At 57.3% G+C, this 20,353-nt stretch overlaps 1 protein-coding gene across 2 annotated transcripts in view; it reads left to right on the top strand.

Annotated features, from left to right (window-relative positions):
• Positions 1-20,353, top strand: part of LRP5 (LDL receptor related protein 5) — a 113,498-nt gene that overhangs the window by 43,179 nt on the left and 49,966 nt on the right. For both annotated transcript variants that reach the window (XM_082628425.1, XM_082628424.1), the window contains exons 6-7: positions 16,301-16,697; positions 18,576-18,747. In XM_082628425.1, coding sequence (XP_082484551.1) covers positions 16,301-16,697; positions 18,576-18,747 — 569 coding nt within the window. The remainder of the gene's footprint in view (positions 1-16,300; positions 16,698-18,575; positions 18,748-20,353) is intronic.

Genomic DNA, 20,353 nt, shown 5'->3' with positions numbered 1-20,353 from the left:
TGTTACACCAAAACTGTGTTCATTGTACCAATGGCAACGGTGTTAGCGAGTGCGAGACGGCACGTTCCCAGCAGACACGTCCTCCTCTCCTCCCGCCCCTTCCAGGTGTTCCCACCGCTCTAGTACCTCGGGCCCTCCTGGGAGCTCATGTCTTTGCTTTTCTGCTTTTTCATGAGCGTTGATATGGAATTTATAATTCATTTTTTAAAAAAATACTTATTTTTGGCTTTGTTGGGTCTTAGTTGCGGCACGTGGGATCTTTCGTTGCGGCGTGTGGGCTTCACTTTAGTTGAGACCTGCGGGCTCCAGAGCACATGGGCTCCGTAGTCGCAACGCATGGGCTTCGTTGCCCTGCGGCATGTGGGATCTTAGTTCCCCGACCAGCGATCGAACCTGCGTCCCCTGCATTGGAAGGCGGATTCTTAACCACTGGACCACCAGGGAAGTCCCTGTAATTCATTTTTATCCTTGCATCCCATTCTCATGGAATCTTTGTGCTGTAATAATCTTACCCCCTACCCCCTACCCCCGTACCCCAGCATGCCATGGAAACTTAGGCTGTGAACACATCCTTAAATGGGAGTTTTCTTTGGATGCACCAAGTTCAGTTGATCTCCTGCCCCCCCCCCCCACACAAGTGATTTTCTTTGCTATAGGTATTTTTCCACCTCTTTACTCTCCCCTTTGGTTTTCGGGCACTTGCTGCTTCAAAGACTCGTGCTATTTTTATTTTTATTTATTTATTTTTTTTTTGCGGTACGCGGGCCTCTCACTGTTGTGGCCTCTCCCGTTGCTGAGCACAGGCTCTGGACGCGCAGGCTCAGCAGCCATGGCTCACGGGCCCAGCCGCTCCGCGGCACGTGGGATCCTCCCGGACCGGGGCACAAACCCGTGTCCCCTGCATCGGCAGGCGGACTCTCAACCACTGCGCCACCAGGGAAGCCCCTCGTGCTATTTTTAAAGAAGTGTCGCCCTTCTTCAAGGCACTGCCTGGGGGCCTTTACTACCAGGTGTGGGGTTCAGGATGTGCTCTCCCAGAAATGATAAGCATCCAGGATACAGCCTGTCCCTGGGGACATCCAGGGCCCAGCACAGCCCAGCAGGGGGGGCTGGCTACCTGAGATGGACGGCCAGAGAAGGTCCTTCCCAGGAGGCACCATTGAAGTTGAGGCTTAGAGGATTAGGAGGGAGAAGGAACAGTGAGACGGAAGAGCCTGTGGGCTGCTCTGAGGCAAGAACCAGTTGGTATCAGGACTGACCTCACAGGTGTCTCATCTGTGCAGTCACACGGGGCCTCGAGTTCAGAAGGGCCCCGTGCTTGGTTTCGTGCTCTGTTGTTGACTTGAAATGCTTAATAATTTTTGAACAAGGGGCTCTGCATTTTCATTTTGCAGTGGTTCTTGCATATTATGGAGCCAGTTCTGCTTGTGTGTATTGGAGAAACTAAGGGAAATCTGGAGATAGTCTAAATATTTCCATGTATCTAACTCTGCTGTTTTGTCCATGTGTGTCTATACATTTCACTTGACATTATTGCAGGAGCATCTGCAATGACAAGAGGTATGTATGCTTCAAAAACCTGCGGTTTAGTGCCTGAAGAATGTTTTATCAAGCGGGCGTACCTTTGAACCATGTTTCCCTTGTCGGACATTTCTGTTCTATTTGTGTTTTTGCAATGTCCGAGTCCTGCTGCCATGAGAGTGCTGGCTTGGGGCCTGGCCCTGGAGCTAGAAGGATCTGGATCTGGTGTCTGTTGCTGACATCGATGGGCGCTGTCTGCCCGAGCCCTGTGTTGGATCGATTGGTGATGTCTTCTCTGGGAGAGGGAGGGGGATGCAGGCATGGTTGCCATCTCTGCCCACTCCGGGTGTCTGGAGCCAGGCTGCATGTGGACATTTGGGGAAGGAATAGGGATGGACACAACCCCCCAGAAAGGTGGATCATGCAGTAATACCTGCCCCGACGGGAGACCTTGTGCAGCCGCTTCTGTTAAGGGGCCCAGGAGTGGGGTGTGGGCAAAAATAAGGTGTGAACCCTCATAGAAGCCCAGAGTCATGGTCCAGTGAAGTTGCACAGCTGGAGAAGCCTGGAGTTCCAGAAGTGACTTGCCCAGGCTACCCTGGAGTACAGAGAGCTATTGATCATCTGGCATGGATGGTGCCTGGTGCCTCCCTTCCTTATCTGTGAGATGAGGGTGGGTGTCACGGACCAGCCCCTGCCAGGGAAGCTGTGGAGGACCCAGTGCATTAACAGGAGTTGAACGTGCCTACAAGGTGCCCTGTGGGTAGTGGGTACACAGTATACGGCAGCCATGCCCACCATTCACACCACTGGCAGCTCATCAGGCCCAAGGGGCTAGGTTTACCTCTATTGTCCAGGGGTCCTGCCACTCCCGGGGGAGGCCCCATTTCTTTTCCAACCAGAAGAAGCTGAGGCTGTAGCCTCCTTTCGGGTTCCCAGCATCCCAGTAGCTGGAGCCTCTGAGCTCTGGGGACCACTGCCCAGGGTTGAGCCCTTTGAGAGGATTTTGTTCCCTCTGCAGGCATTAACTGCGGGGCGAGGGGGCCTGGGGTGAGGGCTTCCTAGAGGAGGGGCCGGAAGCTCTGCAGTGGGTGCTGATACCGACACCTACGGTGGGTGGTGGTGGGGGAAACGGGGGGATTAGCAGCAAAGCCTGTCCTTCCTGTCGGAAGCTGGTTCCCAGCCTCCTTCAGGAGGACGACCAGCCTGCAGACTCCCTGGGATTCAGCTCTGCGGCCACCTTCCCTGGTCTTACCAGAACTGTTTTCCCGCCGCCCGAGCTGTGAAGGACACTTTTACAAATAACCCAGTTGGAGAATGCCAAGCGCACGGAAGAAAAACGTTTTTGTTGTCATTCCGAGGGGCTCCCGCTTGGATGGGAGTCTGCACAGAGGCAGGCGGGGGCTGTCTTTACACTTAGCCTGCATCCTCCTGCTTTTGCTCCAGATGCCCTGTCTAGGGTGTTACGTCAGAGGGAGGGAAGAGCTCACAGAGGGACAAAAGCCATGGGACAGGAGTCTTGCTTTGCATGAGAATGTGACTGCTGGGGTCCTGGTTTTTATAAGACTGGTTCCCACCCCACTTGCTTCCCACTAATGCACTGGTTAGTTCCTGGGGTCAATGGCGGCTTCTGTACCTTCTGCCCTGGACCTGTTTGAAGTTAAAGGGGTCCGGGGCAGCTGGGGTGGGAAAGGGTAAACAATTTTCTAAATGTTTTCGTTGAAGTCGAGAAGAAACCCAGAAGCTTCTCAGAGCATTTCAAGGGTCTGCCCCCAAGATGGCTTTCTGGAAACTCGCGGTGGTTCTCAAACATCTCTCCGTATTCTTCAACTGGGCATGAGTGAGAAAGGGGTTCTGTCCCCGAGGGCCTTTCTGTCTGTTTGGGCAACAGAGCGAGTCAGAGACGGTTCTGTGAGTGAGGGCCTAACGGGGCCTCGGGCCTCCGATGTCACAAAAAATGACGGCTCCATGGCAAACTGGGGGCTTTAGGACACGGATCTCTCACCCTCCAGTTTCTATTCCTTGCCACAAAACATCATGTTAAAGGACCATGTTTGATTGAAAGGCCCAGTCCTATCACCTGAGCACGGTGGCTGCTTTCCTTTTCTCAGGCGGCCTTCGGAGCTGCCAGCGTCCTTCGGTGATGTAGTTTTGCATCCTGGTGGACATAAATTACATGTGGAATGTGGGTTTTGAGTGCGGACGACGTGCAGGGTATCAGATGTGAACACTGCCTGGAGACAGTGGCTGGTAACACGAGGGTAATATAGGAAGAAAACGAGACACTAAATCCTATTGAATGTCACCAGCAGAGCTCTGAGGACCTGGTGCAGGCACCTCGCCGGCCGGAAGGGAGCAGTGCCCATGGAGGGCCGCCAGGGTCTTCTGAGGCCCGGTGTGTCCGGTGGGAGGATGGAATTCCGGGGCTGGCCGAGGAGGCCCTGGGATCACTTGGGGATCTCTTCTTGGCTTTGGAATTGGTGAGGTCCAGTGTGCTGGGGGGGTGAAGAGCTGAGGCCACACAGTGAGGGCTCAGGAACTGGCCCTGGGCTAGAGGAAAGGCCTTTGGGAAAGACAGGAATGGACAAAGCCTGTGCAGGTGTGACTCCCATCCAGAATGGGATGTGTCAGAGGCAGCATTCACCAGATATAACATGGCTTTGGTCTGCAGTTGAGAGCCTGCCAGAGATTTTTGGGGTGGCGAGGAAATTCTGTCTCAGGCAAACCCAGAATTTAGAGTGATTTTCAATCATGTGATGGCTTTCTATGTCCAGTCTTCCTTTTATGATACCTGAACTCACGTCCCGGCTGTGTGATCTTGGGAAATTGACTCAGCCTGTCTGTGCTTCTCTCTCCTCAGATGTAAAAAGGGATGATCGTAGTACCTGATTCACGGGGTTGTTGAGAGGAAGGCCTGGATGCCCAACAAATATGAGCTGTGCTTGAATTTGAACTTGAACTAGGAGCCAGGCAGGCAAGATGGCAGGAGAGCAGTTCTTCCCTGGACATTCGGAACCAGAAGTGAACGTGGAGGCCAGCTGGTGCTGAGAGGAGCTGGGAGGGGGCGTGGGGTTTGGGGAGCCCTCCTCACACAGCCGGTGAGGGCGCCAGGCCTGTGGCTCTCCTTTGTGTGGGATGAAGGCCGGCTTTGGGCTGGAGGGATTCTGGGTTGGGGGGGCAGGGGCCTGGCTGTGTTGGAATTGCTCGGCTCCTTATGTCACATCCAGGTTCCCCGGCCCCAGCAAATCAGAGTCTCCACGACAAGGGATAGGGCATGGGAGGTGGAGAGCTGCCTCTGCACTGGACACGAGCCCCAGGCAGCTGCTGGGCAGTGGGTCGGGAGCCACCCGTACAGCCGGAAACATCTCAAGACGTGAAGCCAGGGCGTGACTTGAGGATTCCTGGGGCTCTCATCCCAGGCGTCTGACCTTTTATGCTTCATGGAGCTGAAGAGGAAGAAGTTTTTGTGACATGTGTGAACCCCATCTTTTCCTGATTTTGAGCAAATGAGAGCCAGCCCTGTGTAGGGGTCATTGCCTTCCCCAAGGAAGGAACTGAGATGGGGTGATGCTCGGACCCCAGCGAATGGGGGCCTGCTACATCCCAGGGACGTGTAGGGTCCCCCGAGAAGCAGAGGATGCAGTGGGGGCGGAATCGCTCGCTGCTGGGCGCCAGCAGAGCAGGGAGTCCGTCAGCCCTCCGAGCTGCAGTTTCCTCGCCTGTGACCTGGGGAGATCAGAGGACCTCCCCCTGCTCCGGGTGTGCGGGGGGTGGAGGTGGGACACTCAGGATGGGAGACTCGGGACTCCCTGCCCTTGGCCTGAGGGGCGTCTCATGTCCCACGGCCCTGCGGGTTGGGTAACACCCACTGGCTCTGGGGTGCCGTGTCTCAGGTTCCCAGGGAGGGTCCTGTAGGTTCTGAGACTGGGAAGGATGTCACAGCAAGTGGCCCCTCCTCAGCTCTGGCTCTGCTGGGGGCTGGGTGAGACCTGGGGGGCCGAGTGACTCTTGTCCCCCAGGCGCGAGCGGGCCAGGAGCCCGTCCTGGGCCAGGCCGTGAGCCCGCGTGTCCTCCACCCTGAGGCACCGGCCTCCCCGCACCCTCCCTCGCAGCTGCACAGACGGAGGTGCCCAGCTGGCTTTGGTTTTCCCCATGTTTTTCCAATTATGTGGAATGGGCTAAAAACAGCAGCAGCGGGGCCTTCTTTGGGAGTTGCCACCACGTCCGAGGGATACTCCTGCTGCCCTCAGGGGCTGGACCTCTGTGGGACCTGCCCTGCTGTTTTGACTTTTGTCCCTGTGTGTTCCTCATGCCCGGAGGCTTCTGGGCCGTGCACGCCCCTCCTCCGGGCCTGAGCAACCTGGGCGAGTGACCCGTGGGCCCGTGTCCAGGGCGTGTGGCTTCACCGCTTGGGGGTGGCCAGGCTGTGCTGGGGCGTCATTCTCTACCCCCGCCCCGGCCTTTCCAGATGAGGCTGCCGTCGGGGCAGGGCGGGAATTGGGGGCTTGGTGATTTACAGTCCGCCCGCCGCACCTTGCCAAGAAGTTTTAACAGATGTTCTCGGGGACAGGAAACAAAAAGACGGCGGGGATGTGGCCGGCAGAGGCAGCGGCAGGAACAGAGGCGTCCACTGTCGGGTCTGACGGGCAGACTGACAACTGGGCCCCTCACATCCATCCGTCTGTCCGGGAGGATTAGCCGAGGCTCAGGGCCGAGGAATAAGGGGTGCGTTTGTTCCCAGTCTGGCTGTCTTGTCACTTATCAGGGAAGTAGGTCGAAGGGAAAAGAAAAGAGGCCCTTGTGGCTGAGGCCGCCGCCGCCCGGGCTGTGATTGGCGTCGACTCTGCAAACAGAAGGCAGCTGCTGTTCTCAGCCATGGACCGTGAATTTTTAATAGCAAGAAAATCAGATTGCACAGTCCCAGGAAATTGTGTAACAAGCCCAAGCACTAACTTTTTTTTTTTTTTAAGAAATTGAGGTATAACTTGCAGACAATAAAGTGCACAGATTCTAAGTGTACATTTTGATGAGCTTTGACAGTTGGATACATCAGCATAACCACCACCCCACGACAGATACAGAACGTTTCCACCACCCAGAAAATTCCCTGGTGCCCTTGGCAGCTCCCCCCGCCCCGTAACCCCCCCACAGAGGCAGCCGCTGTCCTGACTTCTATCACCGCGGATTAGTTTTGCCTGTTCCGGAATGTCATAGAAATGGAGCCACACAGCATGTGTTCTTTTGTGTCTGAGTCTGAAGACTAACTTTTAAACCTAATAAAAGAGGAGAGGGGATCATGTCATATTCTTAGAAAGAGAAAAGTGTCATCGTGGGGCTGGGGCCCGAGGCAGACGGCGCCTCCCACGTGTGTCAGCTGTGCGGATGCCCATGTCCACTGGCCGCAGAGTTAGACTGCGGTCACCCCCCTCCCCTACTAGCCCCGTCCCTCCTAGCCTGTCCGATGTGCCCCTTGCTTCTGCAGCTGAGCCCGGCTCCAACCTGGCCCTAGACTGACCCCGTAGCTGAGACGGCTCCCCTCAGCGTTGGAGACAAGCTCTGGGCTCTCAGGGTCCAGCCCCTGGTAGACCCCCCAGCTCCCAGGCTGTGCTTCCTGTGCCCCTCGTGCCCTCTCTGGCTTTGGTGACAGCTGCAGATTCCCTGTCTGGGTACCACTGACTGTGCCCTTGTGCCTGGGACAACTCTCCAATTCCATGTGCCCTGGGGCGGTGACCAGAGGCCCCGGGTGTGCTGGGGTGACCCCTGGGGCTGCTGGCTTGTCATTAGAGGGAGAACAGGAGGCTCTTTTTCACCCTCTGGCTTGTCTCCAGACCACCTTCTGAGCACCTGCCTTTCTGCCTTTGCCTGTGCTGTGCCCACGGCCTGCAGCACCTTCCCTTTGGCTCCTTCCGGCCTCCATTCAGACGCTGCCAGCCCCCCGGGAGGTGTGTCAGGCTCTGTTCCCACCTCCACAAGGAGGGAGGGATGCTGGCTTCCCGTGGGCCTCGCCAGGCCCAGGAAGAGTACTGGGAAGTCGGTTAGCTGCCTTCAGGAGCTTTGGCTGTGCAAGAGCTGAGGTTCTTTGGTCGTCCTGGGACCGGGAACGACTCTGGCGACTGTGCCAATAGGGGCCTCCCCATGTCCCTTCCCGGCCACCCCCAGGAACAGGCTGGGGTGGGAGTCGAGACATCCAAGTCTGTCCCAGATCCTGCAGCATGTGGCTGTGACCCCGATGAAATGCAGGGTTTTCGTGCCTCGTCGACCTGGGAGTTATCGGACAAGATCATGTCTCTGAAAGTGCCTTATAAACTGTCAAGTGCAGGGCACTTGAGTTGAGTTCAACCGTGTAAACCACTGATGCCTGACCACCTCTGAGCTAGAGAGGCGGCATTTTCATATGACTCAGCCCACTCTGTGATTTTGGCCTCCACTGCTGGGCAGGGTGGGCAAGCCCAGTAATAACGTCTCTGTGCTCATTGGTGCCTCCTGGGGGCTGGGGGGGGGTGGGGAGGGTGGCGCTGTGTGAGGGAGGGTCTGTGGCTAGCCTGCTTCATAGCCAAGGACAGGCAGAGCTCGCTCAAGGCCATGGAGGAAGGGACAGAGATGGGACCCGAACCCGGGCAGCCTGGCTCAGGGTCCGCCCCAGCCCCTGCCCTGCACCGCCTGGGCCCCGGGGGCGTCCACATGTGGTGCACCAAGGTTGTCTGTGGGACACCTCTGGTCCGCCCTCCGTGTGGACCAGCAAGGACCCCTGTGTGGGCTTTTTAAAGAACTGAGCCACCTGCCTGAAGAGGTGGGACGCAGACTTCCTCACGCAATTCACCAGCTGTCTGACAGCCCTCAGCCCGCACTCCTGCCTTTCAGGGGACTGGGCTGCCCACTCCTAATTTGCCCACCCGACCACACTTTGTTCAAACGTGTCTCTCTCTCTCCCCACCCTCCATGGGTACCTGGGTGTGTGTTCAGTGCCGCTGGGAGGGGACATGCTCTGGGGCGGTGGCCTCGAGCTCCGGGGCTCACCCGCTTTGCCATGGGACCTCCCAGCCTCGCTGGGGGCCTTATCCACACCCGGATCCTACCTGTGAGCACACAGGCCAGCTTACTTGCTCAGGGTCGCTCAGTGAGGCAATGGGGCTGGCCTCTGGGGGTCACAGGGCTGGCGCTGACCTGGCTGCTGTCCGGCCGCCCCTGGACGCAGGGCAGGGGTGACGCCGTGCACACAGCCCCAGCTCCAGGCTGGGGTGCCTGCCTGGCTGGTGATTCCCAGGGGCTGCAGCCTCCCCACCGAGTGCTGGCCTGGAGGCTGGAGGTGGGCCGTGCCGGGGGACAGCTGCTTGGGCCTCGGGTTTCCAGCGGAGCCAGTGCCCAGCCTGGCCACTTCCTCTGTGCCTTGTGACCCTGCGGCCGCTCGGCGCGGTTTCCTGGGCCTGGGTGCCAGCTTGTGGTCTCAGTGTTTGTCCAACCACTTACCCCCGGGGGGCAGTGGAGAAAATCAATTGCTAAAATACAAAAATAAGCCAGCCGCCTGCCGGCTGTGAAACTGTTTATGGCCTTAGAAACGGCAGCCTGGAGGGCGGCCTATGCTGGGCCTGGCTCTGCCCTTTTGGCAGGAGGAACCTTCTGGGGTTGGTGCGGGCTTGGGGGGGACCTTGGGGCATGAGCCTCCGTGTGGGGAGGGCTGGTCCTTCCCTCGGGGGGCCGTGACCTTGGACCTGCAGTTGGTTCAGCGGGGGATGGAGGTGATGTCCACCCTGCCCGCTGGGTTGGAGGGTGGGGAGGTCAAGGGCCCTGCCTCTTTCATCTGCGTTAATTTGGTCAGTCCGTTGCCTGGGATGCGCTGTTATTTTGCCCTTTCGTGAAAAATCCCTTTCCCCACGTTGGGGCTTGGAAGGGCTTAACCATGAGGCCCTTTCAGGTAGGTTCCCTCACTGGGCGACCGCCAGCCGTGTCCTCCTGGGCTGTCGGGGGGCTGTGGGTGCTTCTGCCCCATGCTTTCCTTCTCCTGTTGTTCTACCCCCCCCAAACAGCTCAGAACCTGGAGGTTGAATATATCACCCCCCGCCCCCCCCCACCCCGGCCTGTGGCAATTTAATGGAGGACTAGAGCGCATCCCCCCTCCACCGCCACAGGTGGCCTAGTGAGAAAGACCCGGTGGGTCCCCGGAGTCCAGACCCACCTCCCCACCTAGACCATGCCATCCTCTTAAGGACGAATGCGTGCACCCCTCTTTTAAAGCCTTGGTTTTTTCTTGTTACAAAGTAACATTTGTGTTCACTGTAGGAAGGAAAACATCCCCCCAAATACTGGAGAAAATAAGAAACACCCTTAATTTTGCCACCCAAAGATAGCCACTGTTCACGTTTTGAGGTGTTTCCTGTCCTTTCTCCATGCACACATTCACAGCTCTTTTTGCGTGATTTGTTTGTATTGTATGTGCAGCATCACGGTTGGCTTTCCTGCGGATCACGTCACGAGCTTTTCCTGCCTCTGCCCTTCTCCAGAGTGTGCTCTTTGGGGCGTGTGTAACGACTGACCTGGACCCCCAGCCCCCTTCATCTATGTAATGCTTTCCTTTTGTGGCATCTTTAGATCGTTTACAGGTTCTTTCCCTCGGGTGTGGGTTTCGCTGTTTTCACCAAGTCTCAGTGACCCTCTGTGACCAGGAATCCATGTGCATTTCTAGCTGCTGCTTTGGGCTGGCTTCTCAGAGGGGAAGTTGCCGGGTCAGAGGGTCCCTGAGCCACATTGCCATCCAGGAAATGTGTGCCCGGGACAGTCCTCTGGGAGGTGGGGGGACGTGCTAACCCCCCCACGGAGCGTTAACCCGTCTTGCGACCGAGCTGGTAGCCACTGGCCTCCTGCTTCTACTTGCAAGTTACTGAGAAGTTACCCATTCTTCGTGTTTATTGGTTGTGTTTTTTTTCTTCTGTTAATTTGTGTTTATGGTCTTTGCCTGTTTATTGTTGGGGTCTGGGTAGTTTTCTTGTTGATTTATATGCCTTTTACCTTTCTTTAAAATACTTAGCAGACTTTGTTTTTTAGAGTAGTTTTCGGTTTACAGGACAGTGGGGTGGAGAGCCCTGAGAGCCCCTCTGCACCTGCTGTCCCTCCTGACGCAGTTTCCCTTAGTATTAGAATTTATTTCTAATATTGTAAAAGTCACACATATTTCCCATGCAAGGGTTAACAAACTGCCACCCATGGGCCAGATTGCTTGCTGCCTGTTTTGGGGCAGCCACGGGCTAAGTTTCGTTCTTACATTTTTACATGGTTGAAAGAACATCACGAGAAGAGTGTTTGTGACCTGGGAAAATGAGAGGACCTTCAGATTTCAGTGTCCACAGAGGACATTTTCTTTGCACACCTTTGCTGACCCGTCGTCTGTGGCAGCTTTCAAGCTGCAGCGGTGGAGCGGAGGGATTGAGAGAGGTGGCCGTGGCCTTGCAGAGCCTGGGGCATCTGCCACCTGGCCCTTGACAGAAAGCACACAGACCCCTGCTGGAGACCGGAAGGCCGGCTGGAATGGTCCAGAGATGACACTGCGGGTGTTCACCTGGGTTTCCTGCTGGCCTCTGTTCCAGGTGGCTCTCTGTGTGTCTTGTGGCTGGGCTCCTGCTACAAGCACGAGCTGCCATTTGCACGAGGCTTCCTTGCAAACAGGGGTGGGCTCAGAGCTGCCCCGGCCTCCTGCGGGCAGAAGGTATTCAGGGAAGAGTCGTGGCCTGCGGGACCACTCAAACCCTCGGGGGGCACCCAGCCTCTGAACTCAGACCAGACCCCACGGGGAGGGGGCGGTCGATGGTGAGCCCCACTCCTGCCCACGGGGCTGCAGAGCGGCCCCTGCGCTCTCCGGCCTCCACGCTGCTGCCCATGCCAACCCTTCTGTCCGGAGTTCCTGCCCTTGAACCCATCCTTCTATGGAGACTGTCCCCTTACCCTCTGTTCCGCACTTGCTGGGAGCTGAATGGTATGTGTGTCCCCCACCCCGAATACACACAGTGAAATCCCCACCCCGGAGCCTGTGGATGTGACCTAACTTGAAAGTAGGGTCTTTGCAGTTGTAACCAAGTTAAGATGAGGTCATGCTGGATTGGGATGGGCCCTAAACCCAGTGACTGGTCATCTTATAAGAGGGAGATTTAGACACAGACACACAGGGGAGGAGGTCACGTAAAGATGGAGGCAGAGATCGGAGGGATCCAGCCACAAACCAAGGAACGTCAAGGATTGCTGGCAACCATCAGAAGCTGGAAGAGGCGAGGCAGGATTCTCCCCAGAGCCTTCAATGAGAGCGCGGCCCTGCCAGCACCTTGGCTTTTGACTTCTGGCCTCCAGGACCGTGAGAGAATCAGTCTCTGCTGATCCGAGCCACCCGGTTTGTGGGGACGTTACAGCAGCCCTTCTCTGTGTCCCCTCGTTTGCGCGATCCCGGGCCTGGCACAGGGATGGTGCCCCAGAACGGACGGTGGCTTGGTCTGAATGGGTGCTGGCAGGGAGGGAGGCCGTTGAGCTGGACGTGTCCGTGGCATTGGGCCCTCTGCCCAGTCTGCTTTTCTGTTTTGAGGCGAACATACTGCCAGGAAGGCAGTGCCCTGGCCCGGCCTGTGCCCCGTGCCCTGCGCTTGGCTCCGAGGCACGGATGCCCCCCTCTTTCCTGCCTGTGTGCAGGGGGAGGGGCAGAGGTCAGGAGCCTGCCCAGAGGAGGCTCCAGGGACCTCTGCCCAGCCAGGAGGGAAGGTTTCACTTTCTCTGGCAGCTCTGTGGGGCAGGCTATTTGTTTAAACAACCCCAGAGGAAACCATTTGGCCAAACTGTTAGTTTCTAAACAGTTTACTTCCCTGGTGTTTAAACAAACTCTTCCCCAGGCTCTGTGTCTGGTCCCAGGGAGGGGGTTGGCCTCTCTTCTTCTGGGCCCGGCACAGCGCCCTGCGCCCACCCCAGGGGGCCTGAAGCAGGCTGCCGCTCACACCTCCCTACAGACAACCCTGGAGGTTGCCCTGATGAGCATCTGCCAAGGAAGGGGCCTAGGCCCGTGGTCCTCTCTTCACAGCTGCCCTGGATGGTGTGCCCCACGCCTCTGTGCTGGGCACCGCCTGCTCGGACCTTCAGGCAGACGAGCCAGGCCGCGGCTCTTTCCTGGGGGTCCTGTTCTCTGCATTTTTCTCCGCAAAGCTCAAATAAAAACCTCAAAGGCTCTGCAGCCCAAGGGTGTTGGAGACACCTCCCCCGCCCCAGCCTTGGAGTCAATTAACACCTACGGATTTATCCCAGCGTTTAATTACTGCCTCAGCCACAGAGACTTAATTCTGAGGAATGCTGATAGTGGGGTTCCCTGATGGCGGGGTGTGCTTGAGGCTTTGTACTGACCTGGTTACCAGAGGGCTGGCGCCAGGCACACTTCACCCCTGGTGGCTCTGTGCCCATGGGGACGGGCTGCTGGAATCTGCTGCATGGTCACAGCCACATGGATCCCAGAGGCTCTTGCAGCTGGAGGCCAGTCCCCTGCCACCACTCTCAGCCGGCCCCCTTCACAGGTGCCCGTGACCCCAGCTTTCCTTCCCAGCACTGATTCGTTAATGGTCTTGCTCACTGAAGGTCTCTGCCCTGTGACCCCAGGAACACCAGGGAGGCAATTCCCGCATCTTTTGTGTCCACCCCGAACCCCAGCACCTGGTCCGGGGCCTGGCCTGATGTAGCTGCCCACAAAGAGACCGGTGGGGTGAGCGAGCCTGCTGGGCCAGCGCGTCGGTCTTGGGCCTCCTGCGTGTGCCAGCTCCGGGGATTGAAGTGTGCGTGGTACCTTGCTGCCGTGTGTCCTTGGGTGGGGAGCTTAACCTCTCTCTGCGTGGGGTTCCTCCTCAGGAAAATGGGGCATGATCACACCTCAGAGATTGGTGTGAGGATTGTGCTATTTTAGGTGATTGTGTCTGGAGGGTCATGGGAACAGGGACAGGTGAAACAGGCTGGAAATATGTTTGGTGACCAAGTGTCTGGTTCCATTGGGACCCAGCATTTTCTGGGGAGCTCCCTCCCCCAGCCCCCATGGTGGCAGATTAAGGCAGAGCCCTCCGTACAGTTTGGTTTATGGTCCCCTTGATGTCAGAGCTAAATGGGGACACAGACACCATCAGGTTGGGCTGATTCTTCACTATAAATGAGGAAACTAAGGCCCAGAGAGGGTTAGGGACCTGCCCAGCGTCACACAGCAGGGGCAGGGCCAGGAGGTTTCTGCCCTGAATTCTCCCTGCTTGTCCTAGGATGTTAGCACCTGTTCTGGGCGTGGCCCTGTGCTGGGGTTCTGCGGAGCGCAGAGGGGCCATGTGCCCGAATCCCTGTGAGCCGGTAAGGGTGGTGTGCAAGCAGAGGGGCAGGCGGCACGTATGTGTGGTCAGTCCATCCACTTGGAGGGGAGGGAGGAACAGCTTCCTGGAGGAGGAGGAGGCCTGTGACCTGGCCCTTGAAAAACAGGTCTGATGTCACTAGAACATTTTGGGAATGGAGCCCAGCAGAAGACAATCGGTTGAAATGCAGAATTCCCCTCCCCTCCCTCCAGCACATACCAAACCAGAACTTGCATGGACACCTCTAACGAAATCTGAGTTTGGATCTAGGAGGTTTCCGACGTAGCGGGGCACCTTGGGCACCTCCCTTTTCCCCCCCATCGGCCCGTTTCCCCAGCACTGGGCTCGTGGTCATGCTGTCCATGCGCGCCCTCTAGCGGGAGGATCGGGTTATGAACTCTGGGCCTCAGAGCAGCACTGTCCGGATGGGGTTCCTGCCCTTAATTGAAATGCAGGGCAGGGGGCCCCAGAACCCCTGTAAAACGCTGGGTTCCGAGGGCTCCACCCCTGTGACAAAAAGCCGGTCAGTTGTTCGAGGGCTGTGGCTGGACCAGGCATGAGGAGACCAGGCAGTCAGCTACAGAGCCCAGGCCTGGGGGCCTCGGCATGAGGAAGATGCTGGGCTGGTCCCATCCCTGTCCCCATCCCTCACAGCTGTGTAACTTCAGGTGGGTCCTTCCCCATTCTGGGCCTTTCATCAAACCAGGCAAGTGGCCCCAGAGTGCCAGAGGTGTCTCTGAGCCTAATCTTCCTGCTTCAAGGAAGCAGGAGCCCAAAAAAAAAAAAAAAAAAAAAAAAGGAAGCAGGAGCCCCAAGACCAGAAAGGTCCAGAACGAATGCATGGACTGTGACCCAGCTCTGGGGGAGGGGGCCACATCCTGACCCCAGCAGCCTCTGGAGGTGTCCGGGTCACGACTGGCCAGCACCCCTGGGGTCCCTGAGTCCATGTGAGGCTCCAGGTAGTAGCACAGGAGGCTACTTCTGCTGGAAGTTCTGATGAATCCAGGGAGGATCCAGGGTAGAGTCAGATGGGTTTTGTTTTGGGCGAGTTATGCTCAGAGACCAAGACTGTCCTTGCCAGTAATTTATCTAACACAGGTTCGCTGTGGGAATTATGATTTATAATGTTAATAATAATAGTTCACAAGCCAATACCATATGGGATAATGTCTCTTAATAAGTCAATAAAGAAATAAGGTACTCCAAACCAATTGCATTATTGTTCTAGGCAAAGGGAAAGTGAAGGATGTCAGTCCAAATGTAGTTGAGGTGTACCTTTCTACGAGTTGGCTGTCCGTAGTCAGTCCGTCCAACTAAAAGCTGGGTGTTGGTTGCCGGCTCAGGTCCCTTGCTGCCAGGGCACGTAGCTAGCAGGTGACAGCACTGGTGACGGCGGGCCAGGTGGGCTGCTCTGAAGGTCATCACTCCAAGGGCCCTTCCGTGGCTGTACCACTGCCTACGAGGAGGCGCCTCACTAGGGCAGGAACAGCCGTCCCCTCTCTTCCTGAGACTGTTGTGTGCTCTCACAACACTGCCGACCAGGAGTGGCCTGTCCATGTCAGGAGCTCAGCCAGGAGCCGCCTTGCCCAGTCCTCACAGACCCTTGGTATTTAAAGCCTCAGTGTCCATTGCGTCATTGTCCTTATCGAGAAGCCCCAGTGGAGCCCGTCGCCAGCTGAGTGTATCGACAAGGTCATGTCGATGACGTCACCCTGGCACAGCTTCCTCCACCTAAACAGATTCACCTTTAGATCAAAACAACTTCACTTAAGTCGTAAACAAGTGGATTGGAAATCACAGCAAACCAATACACAACAGTACGCAATACTGCTGGGGTGACAAAGGCGGAGATGGGGCGCCTGCCCCCAGGGCGCTCACCCCTGTGGGTGAGACGGCCACCTGGGAACGATGGACCTGTGATGACGTGTATGGTCATGGGACCTGAAGCTGCCTTGCCGGATGGGCGTGGGGAGGCAGGGTGTGCTTCAGGGAAGAGGTGGCATTTGAGTCCAGCTGGGGCTTTGATGAGTATGGTGGGCGAGTGGGGCCTGGAGCCCAGGGCCCAGGCGGGACTGTTAGTTGGGGCTGGTTTTTGGCCGGGAGAGGGGCTTGCAGGGGAGAAGGGGGACTGAGCGTGAGGCAACTCTTACACAGTGATTGAAGCCAGACGGCCGTGTGGCTTTTGGCTGGCTGCTTAACCTCTCTGTGCCTCCATTGTCTCATCTGTAAGATGATGATACAAATAGCGCCAGCCTCATGGATCTCTCCTGAGGATGAACTAGTGGCTGTGGAGGAAGATCTCGGCGAACGTCACCTAACGTTACATGTCCTTGCCAGGAAGCCCTGGGGACCTGGCTGAGCCCCTCTCCTGCCACGCCCACTGCAGACCCCGTCTCCTATCCTGCCGCCGGCCTCTGATCCCACTGCTCGTGTGTCCACAGGGGCCGAGGAGGTGCTGCTGCTGGCCCGGCGGACGGACCTGCGGAGGATCTCGCTGGACACGCCGGACTTCACGGACATCGTGCTGCAGGTGGACGACATCCGGCATGCCATCGCCATCGACTACGACCCGCTGGAGGGCTACGTGTACTGGACGGACGACGAGGTGCGTGCCATCCGCAGGGCGTACCTGGACGGGTCGGGGGCACAGACGCTGGTCAACACCGAGATCAACGACCCCGACGGCATTGCAGTCGACTGGGTGGCCCGCAACCTCTATTGGACAGACACGGGCACCGACCGCATCGAGGTGACGCGCCTCAACGGCACCTCCCGCAAGATCCTGGTGTCCGAGGACCTGGACGAGCCCCGCGCCATCGTGCTGCACCCCGTGATGGGGTAAGGCTGGGGGCGGGCGCTGGGAGCCAGGCTGAGGGGGGCCGGTGGTCCTGGAGCTTTCTTCCCGCATCAGGATGAAGCAGATGGCTGGGCCTTGCTCCCAGAGTCCTGGTTCAGGAGAACTTGCCTTTCTAACAAGCTCCCAGGTGATGGGCTGATCTGGGGACCAGACTTTGAGAAGCTCTGACACAGAACTTGGTTACATTTATAGAAAACCCTGGAGACCTTGGATAAGTCATTTTTTCCCCTGGGCTTCAAACTCCTCACCTGTAAAATGGAGCCCTCCACTGGGGTGATTTCTGGTTTAATCATGGTACCAAGAGTGGTGGCCACTGCAACAGTTCCTGCACATGTGCCAGATCTCTGCCAGGACGTTCCACGTAGCAGGCACATTTTTCTCCGTAGGTACAGTTGTACGGAGGAGGAAGCTGAAGCCCAGAGAGGTTAAGTGACTTGCCCAAGGTCACACAGCTGGGAGGTGGGGATTGGACCTAGCAGTCTGGTTCCAACTTTGCAGTTTAGGATTCTGTGAATCTGGTCAATCAGTGTAGGAGCCTTTCTGAGACCCTCAGCTGCTCAGAGGGTAGCAGCTGAGTGCCTTCCTGGGACCTCATGACCAAGAACATGAAACTGGCAGACCCTAAGAGGGGAGGAGTGCTGGGACCTCTTGGGGGCTGGGGCTGCAGGGGAAGCCCCCCGCCCTCAGTGCGGGATGTGGGCCCGCGTCCTGGGGATGGCCTGGAGGGGCTGGGAGGGCAGCCCTGGAAGGCAGCTGGTCCCAGGAAGGTCCCTGGGGGGAGTAACTGAGATGCATTGACTGTAACCGTGGTAACCGGAGCGCCCACGAGGCATCAGGTACTTCTCCCATTGCTCCAGGGCTGAGGCTCAGTGTGAGGCGACCCCGCAAGGTGCCTGCTGTGTGGTGGGGGGCAGGGGTTGCAGCCCCTCTGCCCAGGGAGCCTGTGCTCTGGTACAGGCTGGTCCCCCCCCCGGGGCTTTCAGACGTGCTCTTGCTGTGGAGCTGCCCCTGTCTATAGAAGCCCAGCGGCACAGCCCTCGGGGGCGGGTCACGGGGCTGTGGCTGGACGGGCGCAGGACTCGAGCAGCACCGTGGAGCCTGGGGGGGAGTGGACAGACAGATGCTGCTCTGTGTGGCTGTCAAGGGTCAGGGCCGTCCCCCTGGGAGGGGGGGTGGGGGTGCGAAGCGGGTCCCCGGGGTCTGAGGGCCAGGGAGGCAGGAGCTCGTGGCCAGCTCCAGTGTCGGGATGCGGGCTCTGGGTTCGGGAGCTGGGGACCTGCTCCCACTCTGCCACCGATGGACTCTGTCAAGTCACTCCCCTCTGTGGGCATCACCTGTGAAATGGGGGGTGGGGTCCCCCCCAGCCCCGAGTGTGAGGACCTCAGGCAACGGGGTCGGGTCAAGTATAAGATCGCAGGGTTCAGAGGCAGGAGAGGAGAGGCCGCCAGCCCAGAAGGGCGCTGTGCTCAGGGCCCAGCTCTGGCCACTTTCTCTGGGCTGAACCCCCCACCCCGGAGGGCCCCCAGCACCCCACGGGATCTTGCTTTGCTTCTCGGGTCCGCAGAGAGCGTGTTGCCTGCTTTGCTTTGCACGTGGGAGCCCTTCAGCTACTTGAAGGAGGTTCCACTGTGCCTCTTCCTCCCCCTGGGAGCTCAGCCCCTCCCTCCCCTGGGTCCCTTGGCAGGGCATCTGCTGTTTTGAGTCCTAGGGCCCCGTGTAGTTAAGCCCCCGCTGTCCCCGTGGAGCCCCTGGTCCTGCACACAGGCTCGGGCGTGGTGGGTGGGTGCTGTTCTTAGTCCTAGGGGTGCAGCCTGGCTGGGACAGACGGGCAATGTCACGGGTATGTACTTCTTCTCCAGCCTCATGTACTGGACAGACTGGGGGGAGAACCCCAAAATCGAGTGCGCCAACCTGGACGGGCAGGAGCGGCACGTCCTGGTCAACACCTCACTGGGCTGGCCCAATGGCCTGGCTCTGGACCTGCAGGAGGGGAAGCTGTACTGGGGAGATGCCAAGACGGACAAAATCGAGGTGAGTCATCCTCGTTGGTCCACGGAGCTGCTCAGCGCAGGTGGAGGCGCAGCACAGCAGCCATCGAGCCCTGAGCTTTATGCAGAGGCTGGCCTGGCCGCCCCTGCAGCCCGTCGTACGTCTCAGGTGGGCAGCAGATGGATGCCTGTGCTATGCTATTTGGCCAAATAGAATCCTTGAAGAAATAACTTACTATGATGTGTTTCTGACATACGGAAGGTATGTAGCTGAGTTAACGGCACCATAGGGTATACGTGGTTATGTAAGATGTTATCACCGGGGACTTCCCTGGCGGTCCAGTGGTTAAGACTCCGCCCTTCCACTGCAGGGGGCGCAGGTTCAGTCCCTGGTCAGGGAACTAAGATTCTGCATGCTGCGCGGTGTGGCCAAAAAAAAAAAAAAAAAGGATGTTATTAAGGGGGAAACTGGGACAGGGTACACAGGAACCCTCTGAACTCCGTGTGCAACTTCCTGTTTCAAAATACAAAGTCATAATAAAAGAAATAAATAACACATACCCACCACCCAGCCTAAGATGTAAAACATAATGTGTAGCTGATGCCAGAGGGCACCACTCTCCTAAATCTGACAATTCGTTCCCAAGCATTAAAAGACATTTATTATGTGGATGTCACCCTGAACAGCACGTAGTCTTGTTCTATGTGATTTTACATGATTAAAGTGGGGTTCTGTACGCGTTCTTTAGCATCTTGCATTTTGCTCAGGGGTGCGTTGTTTGCGGTGCTCTTGACAATACGGTAGTTAAATTGGTCCCTGACGTTGATGCCTCTCCTCGGCATGGATGCCTCCTTCACGTCCGGTAGCTTCTGGATGATCCTCGTCAGGTCTGGTCACATCACTGCTCGTTGATATCACCACCTGGGGGTCACCTTCGCTCTTCTCACTGCTCCATGGGGAGACCCCCACCAGGCAGCTTGCAGGGGGAAGGCGGGAGTGAGACTATGACCGTGCGTCTGTGTCGCGGGGTTTCAAGCCACGCTTCTGAGCAGGAACGCGAAGAGGACTCAGGGCTGGGCAGATCCCTCTCCCACGCAAACCCAAGGAGCTGCAGTTGGCACCATTTCCTGTTGGGGTTCCCTATAAACTGCCACTTTTGAAAGGATCTTGTTTGAAGACACTTGTCTCTCTAGCCTCTGAGCCTGAAGGCGAGACCCTTGTTTCCTGCGGCGTGGCCACGCCCACCGTGTTCGTAGCCACGCCCACCCCGGGAGTGGGTTGGGGATGCGTGTGTCCAGCTGACACTGCCAGACACGCTATAGGCGTCGCTCCGTTTACTCCCACAGCAGTGGGTTGGTTGGGGTGTGGTTTTTTTTGGTAAAATAAACATAAAATTGACCATTTTAACCATTTTGAAGTGTACAACTCAGTGGCATCTAGTACATTCACAGTGGTGTCCAACCATCACCACTCTCTAGTTCAGGAATGTTTTCATCACCCAAAACCCCCTACCTGTTAAGCAGTTGGCCCCCAGTCTCCCCTCCTCACCCCTCTGCCCTGGCAACCACTAATCTCCTGTCTGTCTCTATGGCTTTGCCTGTTCTGGACATTTCATGTGAGTGGAATCATACGATCAGTGGTCTTTTGT

This window comes from Mesoplodon mirus (genome assembly GCF_964341445.2).
Source record: "Mesoplodon mirus genome assembly, chromosome: 7".
NCBI classification, from domain to species: Eukaryota; Metazoa; Chordata; class Mammalia; order Artiodactyla; family Ziphiidae; genus Mesoplodon; species Mesoplodon mirus.
Note: the sequence above shows the minus strand (reverse complement) of the source record. Positions and strands in the feature narration are given on the sequence as shown.